This window comes from Trachymyrmex cornetzi, unplaced genomic scaffold (assembly GCF_001594075.2).
Source record: "Trachymyrmex cornetzi isolate Tcor2-1 unplaced genomic scaffold, Tcor1.1 scaffold88, whole genome shotgun sequence".
NCBI classification, from domain to species: Eukaryota; Metazoa; Arthropoda; class Insecta; order Hymenoptera; family Formicidae; genus Trachymyrmex; species Trachymyrmex cornetzi.
Window position 1 is genome coordinate 293794 of NW_017300223.1, and position 20515 is coordinate 314308.

Sequence of the window (20515 nt, forward strand, 5' to 3'; positions counted from 1 at the left end):
CACACAAAATGTGAAACGATGCAATTAATCGTACAAAATTTTTATTTATTATGTTTCATTTGTTGTGCAACAATATAGCACGATTATATTTGTTTCATTTTAATGATGAGTCTTCAACCTTTAAATTTGCAGTAAAATATTTGTATTATGTTTAATTGTTGATAGTTTGACTGGAAGTCAAAGCAAGTTTGTCAATACGCAATTTACTGCGTGAATTTGTGTGTGTGTGTGTGTGTGTGTGTGTGTGTATATATATATATGTACAAATGCGGTAAGTCAGTTCGCATCAAAGGCATGATTATGTATCGTTGCATGTTGGTCTTGTATATACCATATGAGGGTAAATTCATATAATCCGACTATTATACATACGACAGACATATTAGACTGTTTCGCAATGTTTAGAACATCCGTCAGATTAATTCTGAGATATGAGCGAAACGACTTTTCGAATTTGCATCATTAAGATTAAAAATCAAACAAATTATCATGAATAAATAATGTATCTCTTTCTCATATCGAAGAATTTACGCCATCTGGATTAGATACGAGGTGTTAGTAATGCTCGATCGGTCGTACGCTGGTATCAATAAAGCGAGCCCTCAATTTGGTTTCTCTACAGTATTCCGATTCGCATGGCAAATGCTTGATATGACTCATTTATTACGTAATGTACATATACGTTATTCACTATTGCGAGTTTTCCGTTCTAATATGAGAATATTTAAGGCTATTGCGAATAATAGAAAATATCATGAGTTGTATCGGCTGTATGCTACTGATTAACGATACATTACATTTTCTAAACTATATTACTTCTATAATATTTGTTTTATTTGCTAAGTGATTTATTAATAAGTATTTTGTAAGTATTTTTATCTATATAGATATAATGCATCTTCTCACTTACGGATTATAAAGTAACAAAGTGTTATTTCTCTCTCTCTCTCTCTCTCTCTCTCTCTCTCTCTCTCTCTCTCTCTCATGTAATTCTCTTAAATGACGTCATGAAATTGCAATGAACCATATAACAAACAACTCTATCTCGGTATGAGCAGTCGTGTGCGAGAATTTCAAGCGAGCAGATCGCTTTGACTTGATAAAACAATCACGTTCAACATATTGCATTGGATTATAACCTGAGGGTGCCTCACACAATTGCAAACAGTGATATTGACACAAACTTTCACGACACTGGCGTTCAACTTTATCTCGAACAAAAGGAGTAATCGCATTCCGATTAAACATTTATCATGGAATACTGGACAATAGTCTTATCAGCAGTAGCCGTTATACTTGCTATTTATTATTACTCATCCCGCAAAAATTCGAACGTGTTTCAGAAGCATGGAATTCCACATGTAAAAGAATATTCCTTGTTAGAAAGGATTTGGAAAATTTTTGTTCGACCAAAAAGTTTCGCCGATATGATTAAAGAAATGTACAATGTGCATTCCGATGCTAAGTATATTGGTGCTTTTGATTTCACGAGATTAATCGTAGTAATTCGTGACCCTGAACTGATTAAATCTGTCACTATTAAACATTTCGACTCATTTCCGGATCATCTTTTCTTTGGCAACGAAACTCAAGATCCGCTTTTTGGAACAAATTTGCTTGCTCTTCGCGGTGACAAATGGCGCGACATTAGAACGCTTCTAAGTCCTGCTTTTACAGCTAGTAAAATGAGGACAATGTTCCAATTAATATCTGAATGCGCTGTGAACTTTTCGGAATATTTATTGAATGTACCGTCAGACAAACGCGTTATGGAAATGAAAGATATATTCACAAGATACTCTAACGACGTGATCGCTTCATGCGCCTTTGGTATTGATGTGGATTCGATGAGAAACCCAGAAAATGATTTTTACATGTTCGGCAAAAAAGCGACAAATTTTGGCATGTTTGCACTTATGAAAGTTTTGATGTATCAACATATGCCGTCGCTTATACGTCTATTAAATATTAAGTTAATAGATGATCGTACTAATGCATTCTTTGTAAATCTGGTAGCTGAGACTATAAGAATCAGAGAAGAGAAAGGTATTACTCGCCCAGACATAATTCAATTGTTGATGGATAGCAGAAGTAAAAGAGAACCCGGAAAAGAACTGACCATTTTGAATATAACATCACAGGCATTCATTTTTTTTATTGCTGGCTTCGACAGCAGCTCGACACTGATGAGTTTCGTTGCACACGAAATTGCCGTCAATCCAGATATTCAAGAGAAACTGCAAAATGAGATCGATAAAATTTTGGAAGATACGAATGGTAAACCATCTTACGAGGCGATCAACGGAATGAAATATTTAAATGCCGTTATTAATGAGGGTCTCAGAAAGTATCCGGTACAACTAATGACGGACAGAATATGCGTGAAAGATTTTGAGTTGCCTTCTACACTACCAAATGCAAAGCCATATCTAGTAAAGGAAGGAATGACACTCTTTATCCCAATTTATGCGCTTCAACACGATCCTAAATACTTTCCGGAACCTGATAAATTCAAACCTGAGAGATTCCTCGATGAAGGAGATAAGTGCAATTTTAACGCTTATTATCCATTTGGATTAGGTCCGAGAATGTGCATCGGCAACAGATTCGCGTTACTCGAGACAAGGACTATGTTATTTCATCTTTTGGCTCGTTGTCAGTTAAAGCCGTGCGAGAAAACTTCGACATCTGTAAAATTTCAGAAAGGCGGATTTTCAATACGGATGGAAGGCGGTTGCTGGTTGAGCATTGTACCTAGAGAAAACGCGCATCCTACGGTTATGGAAACAAACCAGTCGTGTCAGTTCCAGATTCCAAAGTAATCCAAATGTAAGACCGTCAAACAGTAGGAGCATTCAAAACATACAAGTCTACAAATAAAAAAAGATGATGTCCTTGGAAATAAAAATATCACATAGATATATAAAGGTTTAAAACTGACACGACTACGGATTACGATTAAATGGTTGCTTGCCCGTGTGATTATTAACATTATTGATGCGTGACTCACGGACAGGCAGTCGTTTGATAATAATCTATAATTGGCTAGTTTTAAACATTTATGTCTCAAAAACTACTGCTCAGAACAAAAAATGACAAATATTCTTTTAAATTCTTTTTCAAGAACTTTCTTGTTGTAGTATTTTCATTCGCAAATTTCGAGATAGAAAAAAAATCACAAACATATTTTACGTTATATATACTACCATATAGACATTATGCTACATTATTATAACATATAAATATATTATATAAATATATATATAAATAATAATAAAAAATATTAGAATGTAGAAATTTACAAAATATTCTACGGCAATTCTGTGATTCTATTTCAATTACCGATGCGAGAACAGTTTAGATTGCAATAATATCTTTTATTCGCTTTGTCTGAAATTATAATTTATAGCCATGATTCAAATCGTCATGATAAGACAATGAACAGCTAGTTTAATGCAATTTTGTAATTTTGTATTTTGTAAATTCATAGACGTAATAAGAATTAACTGCGTATTCTTATAAACTTCACTATCGATTCACAGAAGGAATAAAGTACTTTGAATCATATATCTCTCTCTCTCTCTCAAATATCGAATTAAAGAAAGATACTAATAATAATATTAACATGTTTAATTCTTTCTACAAAGTACAAATTCTAAGATAAGGAATATATAGGGAATAACTATTACGTCTACGACTAAATTGTTATCTATTAATCGATATAAATCATGTTATTTCTCAATAGTAAGTAAAAGGCACATCGAATATATTTAACATGGCAAATATACTTGAAAATATTAAATAAACGGTAATCTGCCAAATCCAGTAATCATTTTAATTATAAAAATTTATCACGTTAATAACAACGAAAGTATCTATGAAGACACCGCTAAATATCATTGCGTTTCTTGCGTAAGCGATGACGAATCGGATGTTATATTAGAAAGATTGCGTCAGTGTGGTAGCAGTCAGCCGTCAGCTTTTGACGAGTAACGTTGTGCTTTAGTGTATTGTCTTTGTTATTAACAGAACAATAAAAAAGTACTTAAGAAACAATCTGGTTACGAAAAAGTGCAAAAGTCATTTCAATTTCTACAAAACTATATTGTGTATACTAATTCAACGATATATATGTACATATATATACGTATATCAATATGGTATATATAATTGCTTTGTCGGTGATAGCAGGTGCTTTAGGCCTTTATTATTTTCTCTTCAAAGATTTAAATTATTTCAAAAAATATGGCATACCACATAAGACACCTCTTCCGATAGTGGGAAATATGGGACCAACGTTTTTGCGTCTTCAGTCGATAACCGGATTGGTCAAGACCACTTATAATTTACATCCTGAAGCCAAGTACGTTGGTATGTTTGATATGAACGTTCCAATTGTGGTGATTCGCGATCCCGAGCTTATTAAATCCATCGCATTAAAACACTTCGATAATTTTATGGATCATCGTAGTTTTATAGATGAAAATCAAGATCCACTATTCGGCAGAAACCTTTTTGCTCTTCGCGGAGAAAAATGGCGACAGGTACGATCTTTATTGAGTCCAGCCTTTACATCGAGCAAAATGAAAAACATGTTTAAGCTAATGTCGGACTGTGGTGCCAATTTCGGTAATTATTTGGCGCAATTGCCACCGGAGCAGAGGATACTGGAAATGAAAGACGTCTTTACTAGATATACTAACGACGTGATTGCTACTTGCGCTTTTGGTGTCAGTGTTGATTCCACGAAAAACCCGAAAAACGAATTCTATATATACGGCAAAGAAGCGACAGTTTTTAGCACTTTTTCTTTCATAAAGTTTTACATATTTAGAAGTTTGCCTTGGTTGGCACGGTTAATTAACTTGAAAGTCATTCGTCAAAAAATAACAGATTTTTTCCGAGACCTTATCGAAACTACTATAAAAGCTAGAGATGAAAATGGTATCGTTCGTCCTGATATGTTGCAATTGATGATGGAAACCCGAGGTAAAGAGGGCAAAGCAGAATTGAGTACCGATGATATGGTAGCACAGGCATTTGTTTTTTTCTTTGCTGGCTTCGATAGTACTTCAACGTTAATGAGTTTTGCCGCTCATGAACTCGCAATAAACCAAGATATACAAGACAAACTTCGAAAGGAAATCGACCAAGTTTTGGAAGAAACGAATGGACAAGCACCTTACGAAGCGATTAATGGCATGGAATATTTAGAGGCTGTAATCAACGAAGCTCTCAGGATGTATCCGGTTGCTGTAGCAATGGATAGAGTATGCGCAAAAGATTTTGAGCTACCGCCAGCATTACCAGGATTGAAACCATTTGTTGTAAAGAAAGGACAAGGCATATGGATACCGGCTTATGGACTTCAACATGACCCTAATTACTTTAAGGAGCCGGAGAAGTTTGATCCCGAACGGTTTCTTGGTGAGCAAAAGAAGGACAATCTCAACTGCGGAGCCTACCTTCCTTTTGGTCTTGGTCCCAGGATGTGCATAGGTAACAGATTTGCGTTGTTGGAGACAAAGGTTATACTTTTTCAACTACTGGCCCGTTGCGATTTAAAAACCTGCGAGAAGACGCCAATACCAATCAAAATCGCTAAGGACTCCTTCAACTTAAAACCTGAAGGCGGTTTCTGGCTGAAGGTGGTACCAAGAAAAGATATGCATCACACTCTTGCAACTAATCTCGTAAATGAAACACGCTAAATGTAAGAAAATTTTAATAAATTTTTACGACTTGAAAAATTTAAAATAAAAGAGACATTTTTGATATAGAAAAACAACTCCTGTTACTTTTGTAATTAATAAATAATAATAGTGTCTAGATGATACTGATCTAAAGAAAAATAATTTTTGATTTATAAAATTGTTTAAGTTTTTAAATATGATACTTATAGAACCTCATAATTAAAAAATTTAATATTCAAGCATATTTATGGTATGAGAGATACAATGAAATAGTGGTTTTTAAATAAAATGCATGTACAAAAATGACTATCCAAAATATAAGCTATATTATAATATATAAAAATGTTTCTTAAATTTTTCAGATAAAATGAAAACAATAAAAATTCAAATGATCGGGTACAGAACGTTTCTTTCTGTACGGCAAGAAGATAATGTTGCTGCAAGTTCAAGAAATAACAATCTTCGATATATTAAACGTATTAATTAAATTATGTAAGTTTCTTAGAAAATAGCAAAAAAGAAAACAGCATGAAAAAGATTAATGAATTGAATATTATTGATTTTGCGATATTATTATCGATAAATTTATAATTATTTTTTGTAAATAATATAAATAACTGTACAATTATTGTTATTATAATAACCGTTTGTACATTTTTATTATGTTTCTTTAAATTTGTAAAAGATGTTGTCATAATTTTCTGTATAAAAATGTATTACGTAGATAAGAATGTTATAAAAAATGATTTAGGCAAGCGATTACATAACTAAGATAAAAAATCTAATTATATATAATAGCATAACAATCTAGTATTATATATATATGTATATATATATATATATAATAGCATAACAATCTAGTATTATATATATATGTATATATATATATATATAATTGCATAAAAATATCATATAAAAAATATTAGAATAAGAAAAACTTTAAAAATTAGTTAAGGATATTTTTCTGTATCTATCTATTTTTCATATATCTATATGTATATAAAATACCTGTCTTTAAGTGTTATATATTGTTTGATTCCATTGAATTAATATTTAAAAATAACTTGATCCATTATAAATTGTATACCATCAAACTGATCCCTTTACACATATACAAGAAAAATTATTATATTTCACGCAGTAAAAGTTAAAAATTGTAGCTCAATATATAATGTTACATTAATGTCATATTAATTCAATTATTAGTAAATATTAAATAATACTATATTACTATTTAAATAATAATATTTTTACTTTCTTCAATGTTCACTTTAATCGTGTAAACTATTATTACATATCGCAATGTATGTAACCATCAGTAACAGCAGGCATTCTTTATGTTATTGAGAATAGTTTTACTTTACTAATTATTATACTTTTCATTAATTATTGAAAAACTCATAAAATGTTAAAGGACTTTTTATAATTTTAATTTAACCCGCTCATCAATGAAACTTTCAAAATGTATCTAAGTGGTGTATTATTTGATAGATTATATATAAAAATTTCATATTACACACACACACACACACACACACACACACACACACACACACACACACACACACACACACACACCGATACTATCTGATATAAAACCTTTTACTATAAGGAAAGGACAAGGTATATGGATACTAATTTATGGACTTCATCATGATCCTAAGTATTTCGAAGAACCAAAGAAATTTGATTCCGAACGGTTTCTTGGTGAGCGCAAGAAAAACAATCTCGACTCTGGATCATAACTTCCTTTTGGTCTAAATCCTAGGAAATGCATAAGTAACAGATTCACGTTGCTGTAGACGAAGATTGTACTTTTTCACTTGCTAGTATGTTGCGAATTGAAACCTTGTGAAAAAACAATAATTCCGATGAAGATAGTTAAAGTTGTTTTATTTTGAAATTTTAAGATGATTTCTGTTGGATGTGACATCCAGGAAAAATACGCATCATTCTATCACAGTTAATGTTGTAAACGTCAAGCTGTAAGGAAATTTAGTAATTCATTGTGCTATTAGAATTGATAATTGTGAATGTATCAGAAAGTAAAAATTAGAAATTTTTACAATATTAATATTGTATCAATAAAAAAAAGAATTTATAATTTGTAATATAATAGGTTTTTAATTTTTTAGTCAAATATGAGTACTTTGTATAATTTTATGAAATTAAAAATTTAATATTCAAATATTAATAATTTCCCACTGCAACAAAATAAAAAAGTCTATTGCAAAATATATTAGGATAAATAGAAATACAGCTTATACAACACTATATATTTCAAATTTAATTTAATTTTTTTAAGTAAAACAAAAAATAATGAAATAAAATAATAATGACGCAAGGTTATTCTTTTCGATAAGAAAATGTTTATACTGATGCATAAGATTCAACGAAGTAAAATTGCTGAATCATTAATACTTGCATCTTGATATTGTAATGCTAAAACGATTATCGCAAGAAACGCAGAAAATATGTTCAAGTATTATTAATTAATAAGATAAAAAAAATATAAAAAAAGGAAGAACGTGGGAGGGGGGCGTATGTATAGGTATATAACATGTGTGTGAGTGATGTGTGACGTAGTTGCATTTGATATTTGTAGTTTTATAATTTATTATGACAGTTGCAATTAAATGTAAAAATTATAATTTTAATAAATATCAGTTTATCTAATTATTCTGATATTTTCTTATCCTGATTTCTTTGTACGTTGTTTCTTTGTTTCAGAAAATCACAACATTTTTATATAAAAATATTCTTTGAACAATAAAAACAGTGTTATTATCTTTCACTAGAAAATGATAAAAAAAGGCGATATGAAAAGTATTAAAGATCAAGTGTTACTTATCATTTTGTGTGTGTTATGATCATTGATTAATTCCTAACTTACGACGTAAATCTTCTTTTTATATATATAAAATCAATTGCGCAATATTATTGCTATTACAATTACTTAAAATTGTCCTATTATATATGTTGAATTCTTTAAAAAGTATTTTCATAATTCACTACATTTTTAAGATAGAATATATGTATATAGAGCACATTATAAAAATATCAAAAGACACGCGTGTCTTTACGCGAGTCAGCGAGTTGCGGTCATCCGAGCATCCGAAATTCTCGGTTTTTTAAATAAAGGCTAGATCGATCGATTATATATATACATTACATTATCGATAATTATTATTTATTGCAAACAATTGACGAATCACATAAAAATGTATGTACATTACATTAGCACACATATTATAAAATATTTTACTTATAATACTATTATAGCTCAACCAAAATCTTTTTGAAATTGTATTAAACTTTTTATTCGCGTTCATGCCATTTTTACTTTTAATATTAATTTAAGCTCGCTTTGCCCTACTTAAATATTCTATATCTTAAAATACAAGCTACTGAATTAGAGAAATACTCCATAATATATTATCTCTACAAAGAAAAATTATTATTATACAAAACAATTACTGACAAAGAAATGATAAATCTAAACGTATACTTATGTATTTGACTATTTCATTAGATTTTGTAATATCTATGAGACTATCTATACCAATATGAATTAAGGTGATGCTAAAGCCTCCTGTTTTACCACATTTCCATTCGGTGAAAAATCTCGGTATTGAATGTACGGATTGCAAAAGTATTATTACTTAAATTAAAGTACGCACAAACAGGACCTCAGCTGCACTGGATTTCATGAGAAAATCGAAAAAAAGTTTAAAGTTCGTTAAAAATTCACTTACTTTTGGCTCGTACAGCTGTCACTTCAGATATATATTTGTTTGATATAAGAGTTTTAGAGTCCATATCTTGAAAATAAGCGTGTGCAGCTGAGGTCACATTATTGAAACAAACGATATCGAGTTTGTAGAACTAATATTGCTTTTCATTGGCAAAACCAGTGCGCACTCAGTGCACATTAAAGCTGTTGTACACTGTTCTAAAAAAATATAAAAGTGAGATATCTTAATTGATAAAATGCTCAAAATTTATTTTATCAAATAGCACAATAAAATGTATCGAATATTTCACGGTTTAATTCGTTCATATATTGTTATTAAATGTATATCTTTACGTCGATTTTTGTACAACGGCTTTAAAGTGCACTGAGTGCGCACTAATTCTGCCAATGAAAAACGCTATATGATTGAATGTCTAGAAAAGAAATATTTCCACCGAATAGAAAATACGTGTATACAGGTGCTTTGCGAAGCCTGGAACTGTCAACAGAGCTGAAATTCCGTGTAGCAGTAGTTGCGCGGTCTTGCGATAGATGGTGCTGGCATATGTTAGATAAGAACAGATGTATGCGTTTGAGTAAGACAGAATGATATATATTATATAATATAATGTAAAAACTAAATCAAAGATGTCACCACTATTATCGAATTTGGAATTTAAAAAGTCTGTACTATCGACCTTGATTGAGTTGAATAATCGGTCGCCTCATGTAACCGGTTCAAAAAATCGAAAAAATTTTTTTTGCTTTAATCGATAGTAGTAAATGTAGAAAATATATTTCCAAAGTTACAGAACGAAATTCGAATAAGTTAGGAAGCTACAGCCCATTTATGATGCACAGATACTAACTACTACACAGATACTAAAAACTTTAAACGCGTTTTTCTCGAAACTAGTTTTTTTAAACTGGCGGGAAAGATAACTCAAAAATTATTCGATCGATCGAGTTGTCTCTGTGTACACATATTGTTTAATGTCATAATTTGTCGATGAACCTATAAATTTAGTAAAATAACTAATTAAAACAATTGTTATTGCATAAATAAATTGAAATTTTTGGGGTCAAAATCGTACTTATGTCTTTAAAGTGCCGCCATTTTGTTAATTTTCAACTTTTAACTTATTTTTTAGGTTCACCGATAAGATACTGTCATACAAAATAAGAAACCATTTTGTTTTTTTGTTTTAGACAAATACAAAAGGCGTTAGATTTCCTGCCGATTTACGTTTCCAGCGACGAGGTTGCGTCAACATTTATTTAGAAAAGTTACATAATGAACTATATTGAAATAAAAAAATTTTTGTTGTACTCTTTAATATATGTAGTAAAACATCAAAAATTTTTAAAACGGTCCATTGCATACCTTAGAAAAAAATGTCTAAAAATGATCTTTTTAGCGGTTTACATGAGGAGACCCCCTTAAGGGAATGCTGGAGTCTTCTTTTTTATCGATAAAGCAAGCGTTTATGTTAAATGCAATATTCTACAAATTAGAGTTGCACAGAATAAAAATTCCTTCTCCACGATTGAAATATCCGTGCTAATGTACCTGCTCCTGGTGTGTTTTGTGTCCAAAGCTGAGAAAAATAATAAATTACAGATTTCTGTATCCATGTGCTATCAGCTCACCAAACATTTACTTCGTGAAAAAATTATATGCACTTTTTATGCTCGAAATTAGGGCAGGAGCATATAGAATAAAAAGACGAATACAGTCATATCTTTAGAATTGAGTTTTGACGCCTAAATAAAAAGATAATTGCATTCTACGAAATTGTGTGTTTAACGCGTGAGAAATCGACGATGTACGACAGTTTAAACTGTTGTAGCAGTAATTTAGTTGATCTCTTTCTAAGAGATGGCGTTGCAATATGTTAGATAAGGACAGAAGAATGCGTTTGAGCGAAACACAACGATATATAATAAGTATAAGAAATGAATGAAAGATGTCACACTATTGTCGAATTTAAAAAAGTCTGTGCTATCGACCTTGATTAAGTTCGACCGTCACTCCAGCATCCCCTTAAAGCTGTACGCAAAATCCTAGCACACTATCATACTTAATAGAATTCCCCCACACGATACCATGTATGTCGTATATAAGAGAAATATTATTCGTGTGGGTAGTAATTGACAGTCAGTCTCCGACGAGTAACGTCAAGCATTTTAATAGCGCCATATACTATATATTCAAATAACAGATTAATCTAGGAGGCTGCTCATTACATTCTTCGAGTTCAGTGTCGTATGTGTGCGTGTGTATGTGCACTGTGTAAACACAATTAACATTATGATATACGTAATCGTTTTATTGATAGCAGGTACTCTAAGTCTTTATTATCTTCTCTTCAAAGATTTAAATTATTTCAAGAAACATGGAATACCGTATGTGAAGCCTCTTCCCATAGTGGGAAGTATGAAATCAACTTTCCTCCGTCGTGAATCAATACCTGACTTTATCAAATCGGTATACAATTTATTTCCCGACGCCAAGTACATCGGCTTGTATGATGTGAAAAATCCAATTATAATGCTTCGCGATCCTGAGCTTATTAAATCCGTGACATTGAAACATTTTGACATGTTCATGGATCATATTAGTTTCGTCGATGAAAATCAAGATCCAGTTTTTGGAAAAAATCTTGCCGCCCTTCGCGGAGAGAGATGGCGTGAGATACGATCTATATTAAGTCCGGCTTTCACGTCCAGTAAAATGAAAACTATGTATAAACTGATGTTCGATTGCGGTGTCGACTTTGGCAGTTATTTGGCGCAATTACCACCAGAGGAAAGGATAATGGAAATAAAAGATGTTTTCACAAGATTTACAAACGATGTAATCGCTACTTGCGCTTTTGGCGTTAAAGTAGATTCTATGAGAAATCGAAAAAACGATTTCTATGTGTACGGCACGGAGGCAACCAATTTTACAGGAAATTTAATTTTTTTAAAGATGTACATACTTAGAACTTTGCCCTGGCTTGCACGAATACTTAAACTGACATTCGTTCGTGAAGAGATAGCAAATTTTTTTCGAGAGCTTGTAAAAATCACTATAAAAGCTAGAGATGAAAATGGTATTGTTCGTCCAGACATGTTACAATTGATGATGGAGAGCAGAGGTAAAGATGGCAAGACAGAATTAACTATCGATGATATGGTGTCACAGGCGTTTATTTTCTTCTTTGGAGGTTTCGAAAGTACTTCAACGTTAATGTGTTTTGCTGCTCACGAAATTGCGATAAATCAGAACATACATAAAAGACTTCAAAATGAAATTGACCAAGTCTTGGAAGATACGAATGGACAAGCAACTTATGAAGCGGTTAATAGCATGGAATATCTAGATGCTATAATTAATGAGGCTTTGAGGATGTATCCGGTTGTTGTGATGTTGGACAGATTATGCTTAAAAGACTTCGAGCTACCACCGCCATTACCAGGAATAAAACCCTTTACTATAAAGAAAGGACACGGCATATGGGTACCGGTTTATGGACTTCATCGTGATCCTAAATATTTCGAAGAGCCGGAGAAGTTTGATCCTGAGCGGTTTCTTGGTGAACGGAAGAAGGACAATTTCAACTGCGGAGCCTACCTTCCTTTTGGTATTGGTCCAAGAATGTGCATAGGTAACAGATTCGCATTGCTGGAGACGAAGGTTCTACTCTTTCAATTGCTAGCACGTTGTGATTTAAAACCTTGCAAGAAGACATCGGTACCGATCAAGATCACTAAGAATAGTTTATTTATGAAACCTGAAGGTGGTTTCTGGTTGAGTGTAATGCCGAGGAAAAATACACATCACTCTATTACAGCTAATGATATCAATGGGACAGGCTAGATGTAAAAAGAAAGAAATTAATTTATTTAATCAAATCTTTAAAAAGAGCCCTCACAAAACATACGGAAAATGGGTCCCGGTTAATTTGGCTGAATTTGTAATATATTGTAGTTTTGATCGTCCTGATCAAAAGTCTCCATAGGCACAAAGTAAAATAATAAACAGTTTTTGAGTTATTGTACATCAAATTCTGCCAAAATCGCCGAGACCTATTTTCTGTATGTTTTATGCGGGGTCCTTTATAATTAAATTAAACTTCTCATTTTTCATTAATAACCCAAAATACTGATTAGAAAGGAAAATTTTTAAGACAGATTATTATACAAGTATAATCAAGAAGAAAAATTATATCGTTGTACATATATAAAAACTGAAAACTGATATTGTATATATGTATACTCATATATATTTTAAAAAACAGACAATATTAGTTAGGAAAATTAATTAATGTTATCATATTGTGTTAATATTAATTTTAGAAACTACTACGGTAATTCGCTAATTTATAGCATGTAGTATATATTCTTGAATAATATGTCTGCTGTTTAATTGGATTAAATGCGTGTTTGGAAATATGCTCAGAAAATCGTGTTAAAAATAATCTGATTTGCGCGAAAAAGTGTTTGCAAGTTTTTATGTGTTATATATGTTACAATATTACAGTAGAAAAGAAACAAAACTAATATCCCTGGTATATTTACCTATATATGTGATATATTTTATTAAATTTTATGATATATCGTTTCATTGAAAATATATTTTAACTGACAATGAAGAGCGAAAATAAAAGAGAAGAAAAAAATTCGCTATCGAAAATATAATGTTGCAAACATTTATTTTTTTTCTTAATTGTTTTTGTTAGCAACTCGACACTGATTAAATTTCACAAAGCTATCATCAACAATCCCAGATAAGTTTTAAAGCAAAATCAACAATATATTGAAAGATTCAAACAGAAAACATTGTTATGAGGCAATATGGAATAAAAGTTCTTTGAATTCTGTAATCAATAAAACTCAAAACGTATAAGTAGTATTAAACAGACCATAAGTATACGTAAAAGTTTTCAAATCATGATCCGATCTTTTGAAAAAACTTTACTATAAAAAAGAACAAACATCTTATGATATGAATTTATATCATTTTAAGATAACTCCAAACACTTTAAAAATCGCAAAATTCGATTCCGAACGATTTCATAGTAAACTGAGATAAGATAACTTTTTGATGTTTATCTATCTTTCGATTTAGACTGGACAATATGTATAAATGATAGATTTATGTTCTTTGAAATGAAAATGTCATTAATTCAATGTTACTAAAATTTTTTAAATGAGATATAAAAACTGAGAATGGTTTCTGAATGTTATATAAAAGCATCTATATAATAATTACATTAACAGATATCCTAGCAATAAATTTTGTAATTTAACTAATTTTAATTATAAGTCAAATAAAAAAATATAATTATAGTATATAATATTATATATATATATAAAATATTTTCTGTATATATAATTATTGTATGATTAACATAACGTTGATTTGAAAAATTTCTTAATTGTTAAATATATATGTCGTTCATTCGTTTTATTTTAATACCTAAAACTTCTTATTTCGTCGAATGATAATTTTAATAAAAATTGAATAGATACATATACTTTATTTTAATTGCTTCATTTATATCTATAAATATAGTTATACTAAATATTGTTAACTGCAATTAATACATGTATGAATAAAGAAATAAGGTTATTTACAAATATTAAAAGGAAAAAAATGAGAGATGAAAGATAAAAATGAGAAAGTCAATGCAATTATAGATTTTTTTAAATGTATAATATAGAGACATATTGCATGAAGCAGTTCAGATTTAGTACTGTAACAAATACCGATTGTCGGGATTCTGCGTGTCATGTCTGCGACAGAATCTTGCATTGACCAAAGAGGATCTGCATTGGTTGCACGTTCTCTCATGCAGTTGCATGGCGGATATAACAGTCGTATAATGTATTCGGCTACGTGATTGGGCGTTTCCAGAGACACGATACGAGCTTGTGAATGCCGCTTTAATGAGCGGTCGGAAGAGCGTACGTTCCCTCGGCGACCATTGCTAAAGGAATCGCGACTCGTGATCTTCGACAGACAAACCAGTTTCTATCAAATAAGATGCTTGCGTGACGCGCCGTTGCTATTAAACCAACTGGACACTTGGTTGCAATTGATCTACTTGATCATTAGACGCAGTTATCCTTCGCTGCTACGGGAAGTCCTTGTAATTTAGATAATTAGTGGCCGACTGAGCCACTTAATTATCATTAGTCGAGTTCTACATCTAATGCATTCTAATGAGCAAGATAACAGCTAAAAAGGTCAAAAAATTTCTACATTTATATCTCGTAAACTAGTCAGAAAACAACAAAATATGTAGTAAAGAAAATAATATTTTTTTAAACAGTGTATAATCTAAACACTGTTTTATAAGTTAAATAAAATTTGATATACATAAATAGTTTGCAGCGCGATTATTCTGATAAAAATAGTTATTATCAGCTTTCCGAGATATGTGTTCGAAAAAGTATTCTCTGACTCTCTCTCGATAAAAGTACCTCTTCTAATCTAATTCACTTACTGCCGTTGGAAAGGGACCGCGTGTTGGAGAAGGGCCAAGAATTGATGAAGTGGAGATCATAAGGGTGGCTTGAAACGATGTATTGTCTCGCTACGAAGAAATTGAACAAGGTAAGTGGCAAAAACACTCTTACAATTATTTTCGGAGTTTCTCACACTATGCTATTTACTTGTACTGTAAAATATACATTCTACCAAATATTAAAACTGAAAAGTTCAACGATTAAATCGATTTATCATACTTATTATTATTAATACACAGATTTAATACAAAAATTTATCTCTAAAATTTTATCGTTAAATTTTATCTTTTAGTATACAATATTTTATTTATTCCTAGTTATTCAAGAGAATACTAGTTCTACAATTTTATTTCTAAGTATTTAATGAGCTGTATAATTCAAATCTCCTTTTTGCAATCTCGCTTTTACTAAGATTGCTACGTTGTTAGAACTGTTATGGCTCAACGCACAATAATTTGTCATTTACAGTTATTAACATACGTGCGCAACACAGTATATAAATTATTTTACAGATATAGTTACAAAAGTAATTACGGACAAGTATAAAAATGTGATCGATTGTACGTCGGCCTTATATATACAACAGTAAATACTAGTTATAAATCTTGTAAATTCAACGATTCCAATTAAAACGCATTATAAAATATGTAATAATAACCTGTTATTTTATCTACTTAAATAAAATATATACTGAATACATATGTATATTAATATAATAAAATAAAAAATCTTTCTTTTAAATGAAAAAAGATACTCATATAATGTTAAATTAAAATTAATATAATCATCAAAATTACGTTATAACAAATTACAAAAAAATAAATTAAGTCTCCATCGGCAATGTAAAACTTTATTCATCCGCAATCTGAATCGTCGAACTGCGGTGCAAATTTTTATATTGTTCCGGTATTGTATAAAAATCTAAAAAAAATTCTTACATATTTATGAAAGTTTTTAACAACAAATTTTTATCATAAAAATTGGATTATATTTTATTTATTTTTAACGATTTTTAACGAATCCCGCATTATCATATCGAAAAAGTGGCTTTGGTTAAATTGACTAAAATTGTAATAGTTTTATTATGAGATACTGATTAAAAGTTTCCTTAGGCAAAACCATCAAATAGAAATAGATTTTTGTAGCACCATTTAATAGCTCTTCTGGATCTAATCGGATTATAAATCTAGTATCTTTATCTACTAAACTATTTATATTTTAGTAACTAACTGTTCCTTAATATTTTTACGCACAGAATAATGAGATAAATCATTTAATGTAAAAAAAATGCATGGTTATTTAAACACATACATAGTTATTTTTTAAAAATATATAGTTTGTAAATATTATATATATTGCAAATTTCCGACGGAGGATAAATTATGACAATTAATCATTTTTGTAAAGTTAAAAGTAAGAAGGAGATATCTATTATAAAATTTTTATAAGAATTTATAATTTAGAAAATTAATTAAGTTAAGAAAGTCCAGAATTGCAATGTGTATATTTTATATAAAGTATTATGCTGTTATTTAATAATAAATATATCTATACACTAAGTGTATTTATATAATTTTCTTTTTTTTTTGTTTTTACAAAATCTATATATCAATAAATTATAAAAAATATCGTATGAAAAAAATTAATACAATCCTATAGAAATTGTTACAATTTACCATGAAATTATATTTCAGCACTTTCAATATTACTAATTATTAATATTCGCAACTAATAACTTCAAAATATCTTGAATTTAGTATTATTACATACATACAATACTATAAAATGTACGTTCATGAAGACGCATGACGATTTCTGTTACAAAAAAATAATTTTTATTATAAATGTAATTTTTTTATAATAGCTATACTGTTGCAGGATGCGTATCTTTTCTACGCTGAATGTTCAACCAAAACCCATTTTCCGGCATCATTAACAGAGTTTTGCCGAATTTTATTGGGGATGTAGTTTTCGTGGAAGGTTTCAGCTCACATCGTGCTAATAAATGAAACAGCAAGATTTTGACTTCCAGCAGAGCAAATCTGTTAGCTATGCACATTCTTGGTCCTAATCCGAATGGCATATAACATAAGGAATTGTGCATCTTGTTGTTCAAAAATCTTTCTGGATCAAATTTTTCCGGATTGTCATAATACTTTTTATCACGATGAATTGCGAAAATCGGAATCCAAAAAGTCATACCCTTCTTCATGATAAAAGGTTTCTCGTCCGGCAATGCGGGTGGTAATTCATAAGTTTTCTCGCACATTCTTTCTAAGAAACTGACTGGTGGATATAATCTGAGAGCTTCGTTTATCACCGCATCTAAATATTCGAGCCGATTAATGACTTCGTAAGACACTTTTCCGTTTGATTCCTCCAAAACCTTGTCGATCTCTTGTTGTAATTTGTTTTGAATTTCTGGATTAGCTGCGATTTCGTGAGCTACGAAGGACATCGCAGTTGAACTTGTGTCGAAGCCACCAAAGAAAAAGACGAACGCTTGCGCAATCATGTCATCGATGTCTAGTTCTCTACGATTTTCTTTACCCCTGATATCCATCATTAACTGTAGCATATCCGAGCGTGTAATGTGTTCCGCATCACGAGTGGCAATTGTAGTCTTTATAATATCCTTGAAGAAGTTTAACACGTAATCGTTTATAAGCTTTAAATTGAGAATTCGTCCGAGACTTGGAAAAGTTCTAAGAAAAATAAATTTCAGTCTACGATTCCCTAAAAAGCTAGTCGCTTCCTTGCCGTAAACATAGAACTTGTTCGTTGGATCTTTCATAGAGTCGACCTTGATTCCGAAAGCACACGTGGCGATGACATCATTCGTATATTTAGAGAAAGCATCTTTCATGTTCATATCACTTTTATCCACTGGCAATGTCGACAGAAATTTAGCAAAATCCACAGCACATTCCGACATCAACGTGAACATCATTTTCATTTTGCTGGATGTAAAAGAAGGACTCAACAGAGTTCTTACTTTCCGCCATTTTTCTTCGCGAAGAGAAAACAAATTTTTCGCAAGTAAAGGTTCATTCAATCCGTCAAAACCACGACGATTCGGAAATGCGTCGAAATTCTTAACAAGGATAGTCTTAATGAGTTCCGGATCACGAAGCAAGAAGATTGGATTTGTCGTGACGTAGATTCCAAAATACTTTGCGTCTGGATTGAAATTGTACATCTTACAGATAAAATCGAGGAATGACATTCGATTAAATATAACCGATGTCATGGATCCGAATATTGGAACAGGCGGTACGTGTATCACACCATGTCTTTTAAAGAAATTAAAATTTCTGAAAAGATAATAAATGCTGATCACACCGATCGCTATCGATAACAATATAGACCAATATTCCATGGCAAACTTATTTGAAAAGCTCTCTATGATTTTTGTAAATGTTTGATAAAATTTAACTGGCTAAAAAGTGCTAGTGATGCTGTCAACGCGAGTCGTTGCAGATAACTGTTCGTACAGCATCCTATCTCGTAATATATTAGTAATCTTATCTCGTAATATACTTGGAATTCTGATGCAAAAGTTTTCAAGCTGACATTATATAAGATCGATCACTGTTACTATGTATGTACTTTGCTTTCGCAATTAATTAAAAAAAAGCAAATTAATAAATCTTGGATAATTCTCTCAATTTATTTATAAAATTTCTGTAATATGCAATATTAATACAATAACATCTAATAGCTATTTATTGTGTATGCTAGACGTTGTTATGTAGACATATAGAGATGTGTAAAATTAAATGCTTACGTAACAGTAGAAGACAAATAAGAAGCTCATGGTTTCATATTCAATTTGCAATTAAAAATACTAATGCATATATATAAATTTTTGCATTTAATGTTATTGCTGTTACATTATTCCAAAGTAATACATAAAATGGTATATATTCGATCAAAAATATTTTTTATTGCAATTAACATTTGATAATATAAAATCGAATAAGATGAAAAGTAAATGATATATAAAAATATATTACTTTATTTTATGAATAATTCCGTTGTGTATATATATATATATATATATAAAATATATATAATTAATTTTATTAAAAGAAAACGCATCAATTTCTAATTAAAAAAATATATATATACATATATAGTTTATGAGAGAACAAAGTTTTATCAAATCTTATATCATATATAGTGCTATATACAAGACTCTATTATTTTATTTTATTTTATCTCTTACTTGTATAATTATTTGTTACACATGTATTGTTTATCACTGCTTGTTGATGCGAAGTACCATCAATAAAAAAAAATTATCATAATATTTACATAACGAGTTAATATGCAATTTGAATCTGATGCAAATACATGCAACATAGGCTTTGGTTTAATATTGAAAAATTATTATTCCTCCACGGAGAGAATTTTTTCTTAGAATCCACTCTGAAAATATGTAGTCCTGGGACAATATTGTATTTCGAAGAATTTTATGTAAATTTTTCTCCTTCATTAATAAAACTATAATAAAATATAAAATAAGTTTGATTAATTTTACTGAAATGCATGATAAAAATTTTTTAAT

The 20515-nt window shown here is 30.4% G+C and overlaps 4 protein-coding genes across 4 annotated transcripts; 3 read left to right on the top strand and 1 right to left on the bottom strand.

Moving 5' to 3' along the window:
• The first annotated feature begins 1072 nt into the window (after positions 1-1072).
• Positions 1073-3176, top strand: LOC108769233 (cytochrome P450 9e2). Its single transcript, XM_018520098.1, has one exon. It carries the CDS (start codon positions 1254-1256, stop codon positions 2820-2822), a length of 1569 nt encoding a protein of 522 aa, XP_018375600.1. The 5' UTR covers positions 1073-1253; the 3' UTR covers positions 2823-3176.
• Positions 3177-3898: 722 nt separating this feature from the next.
• Positions 3899-6238, top strand: LOC108769285 (cytochrome P450 9e2-like). Its single transcript, XM_018520177.1, has 2 exons — positions 3899-5713; positions 6056-6238. The coding sequence occupies exon 1, from the start codon at positions 4158-4160 to the stop codon at positions 5709-5711; it is 1554 nt and encodes a 517-aa protein (XP_018375679.1). The 5' UTR covers positions 3899-4157; the 3' UTR covers positions 5712-5713; positions 6056-6238.
• Positions 6239-11589: 5351 nt separating this feature from the next.
• LOC108769232 (cytochrome P450 9e2-like) lies at positions 11590-13563 on the top strand. The gene has a single exon (XM_018520097.1). It carries the CDS (start codon positions 11738-11740, stop codon positions 13289-13291), a length of 1554 nt encoding a protein of 517 aa, XP_018375599.1. The 5' UTR covers positions 11590-11737; the 3' UTR covers positions 13292-13563.
• A 4246-nt stretch (positions 13564-17809) lies between these two features.
• LOC108769231 (cytochrome P450 9e2) lies at positions 17810-19414 on the bottom strand. Its single transcript, XM_018520096.1, has one exon. It carries the CDS (start codon positions 19322-19324, stop codon positions 17810-17812), a length of 1515 nt encoding a protein of 504 aa, XP_018375598.1. The 5' UTR covers positions 19325-19414.
• Positions 19415-20515: the final 1101 nt, after the last annotated feature.

What these genes read in the sequence shown, in the direction of transcription:
- LOC108769285 (XM_018520177.1), top strand. Translation starts at nt 4,158, where the DNA reads ATGGTATATATAATTGCTTTGTCGGTGATAGCAGGTGCTTTAGGCCTT.
- LOC108769233 (XM_018520098.1), top strand. Translation starts at nt 1,254, where the DNA reads ATGGAATACTGGACAATAGTCTTATCAGCAGTAGCCGTTATACTTGCT.
- LOC108769232 (XM_018520097.1), top strand. Translation starts at nt 11,738, where the DNA reads ATGATATACGTAATCGTTTTATTGATAGCAGGTACTCTAAGTCTTTAT.
- LOC108769231 (XM_018520096.1), bottom strand. Translation starts at nt 19,324, where the DNA reads ATGGAATATTGGTCTATATTGTTATCGATAGCGATCGGTGTGATCAGC.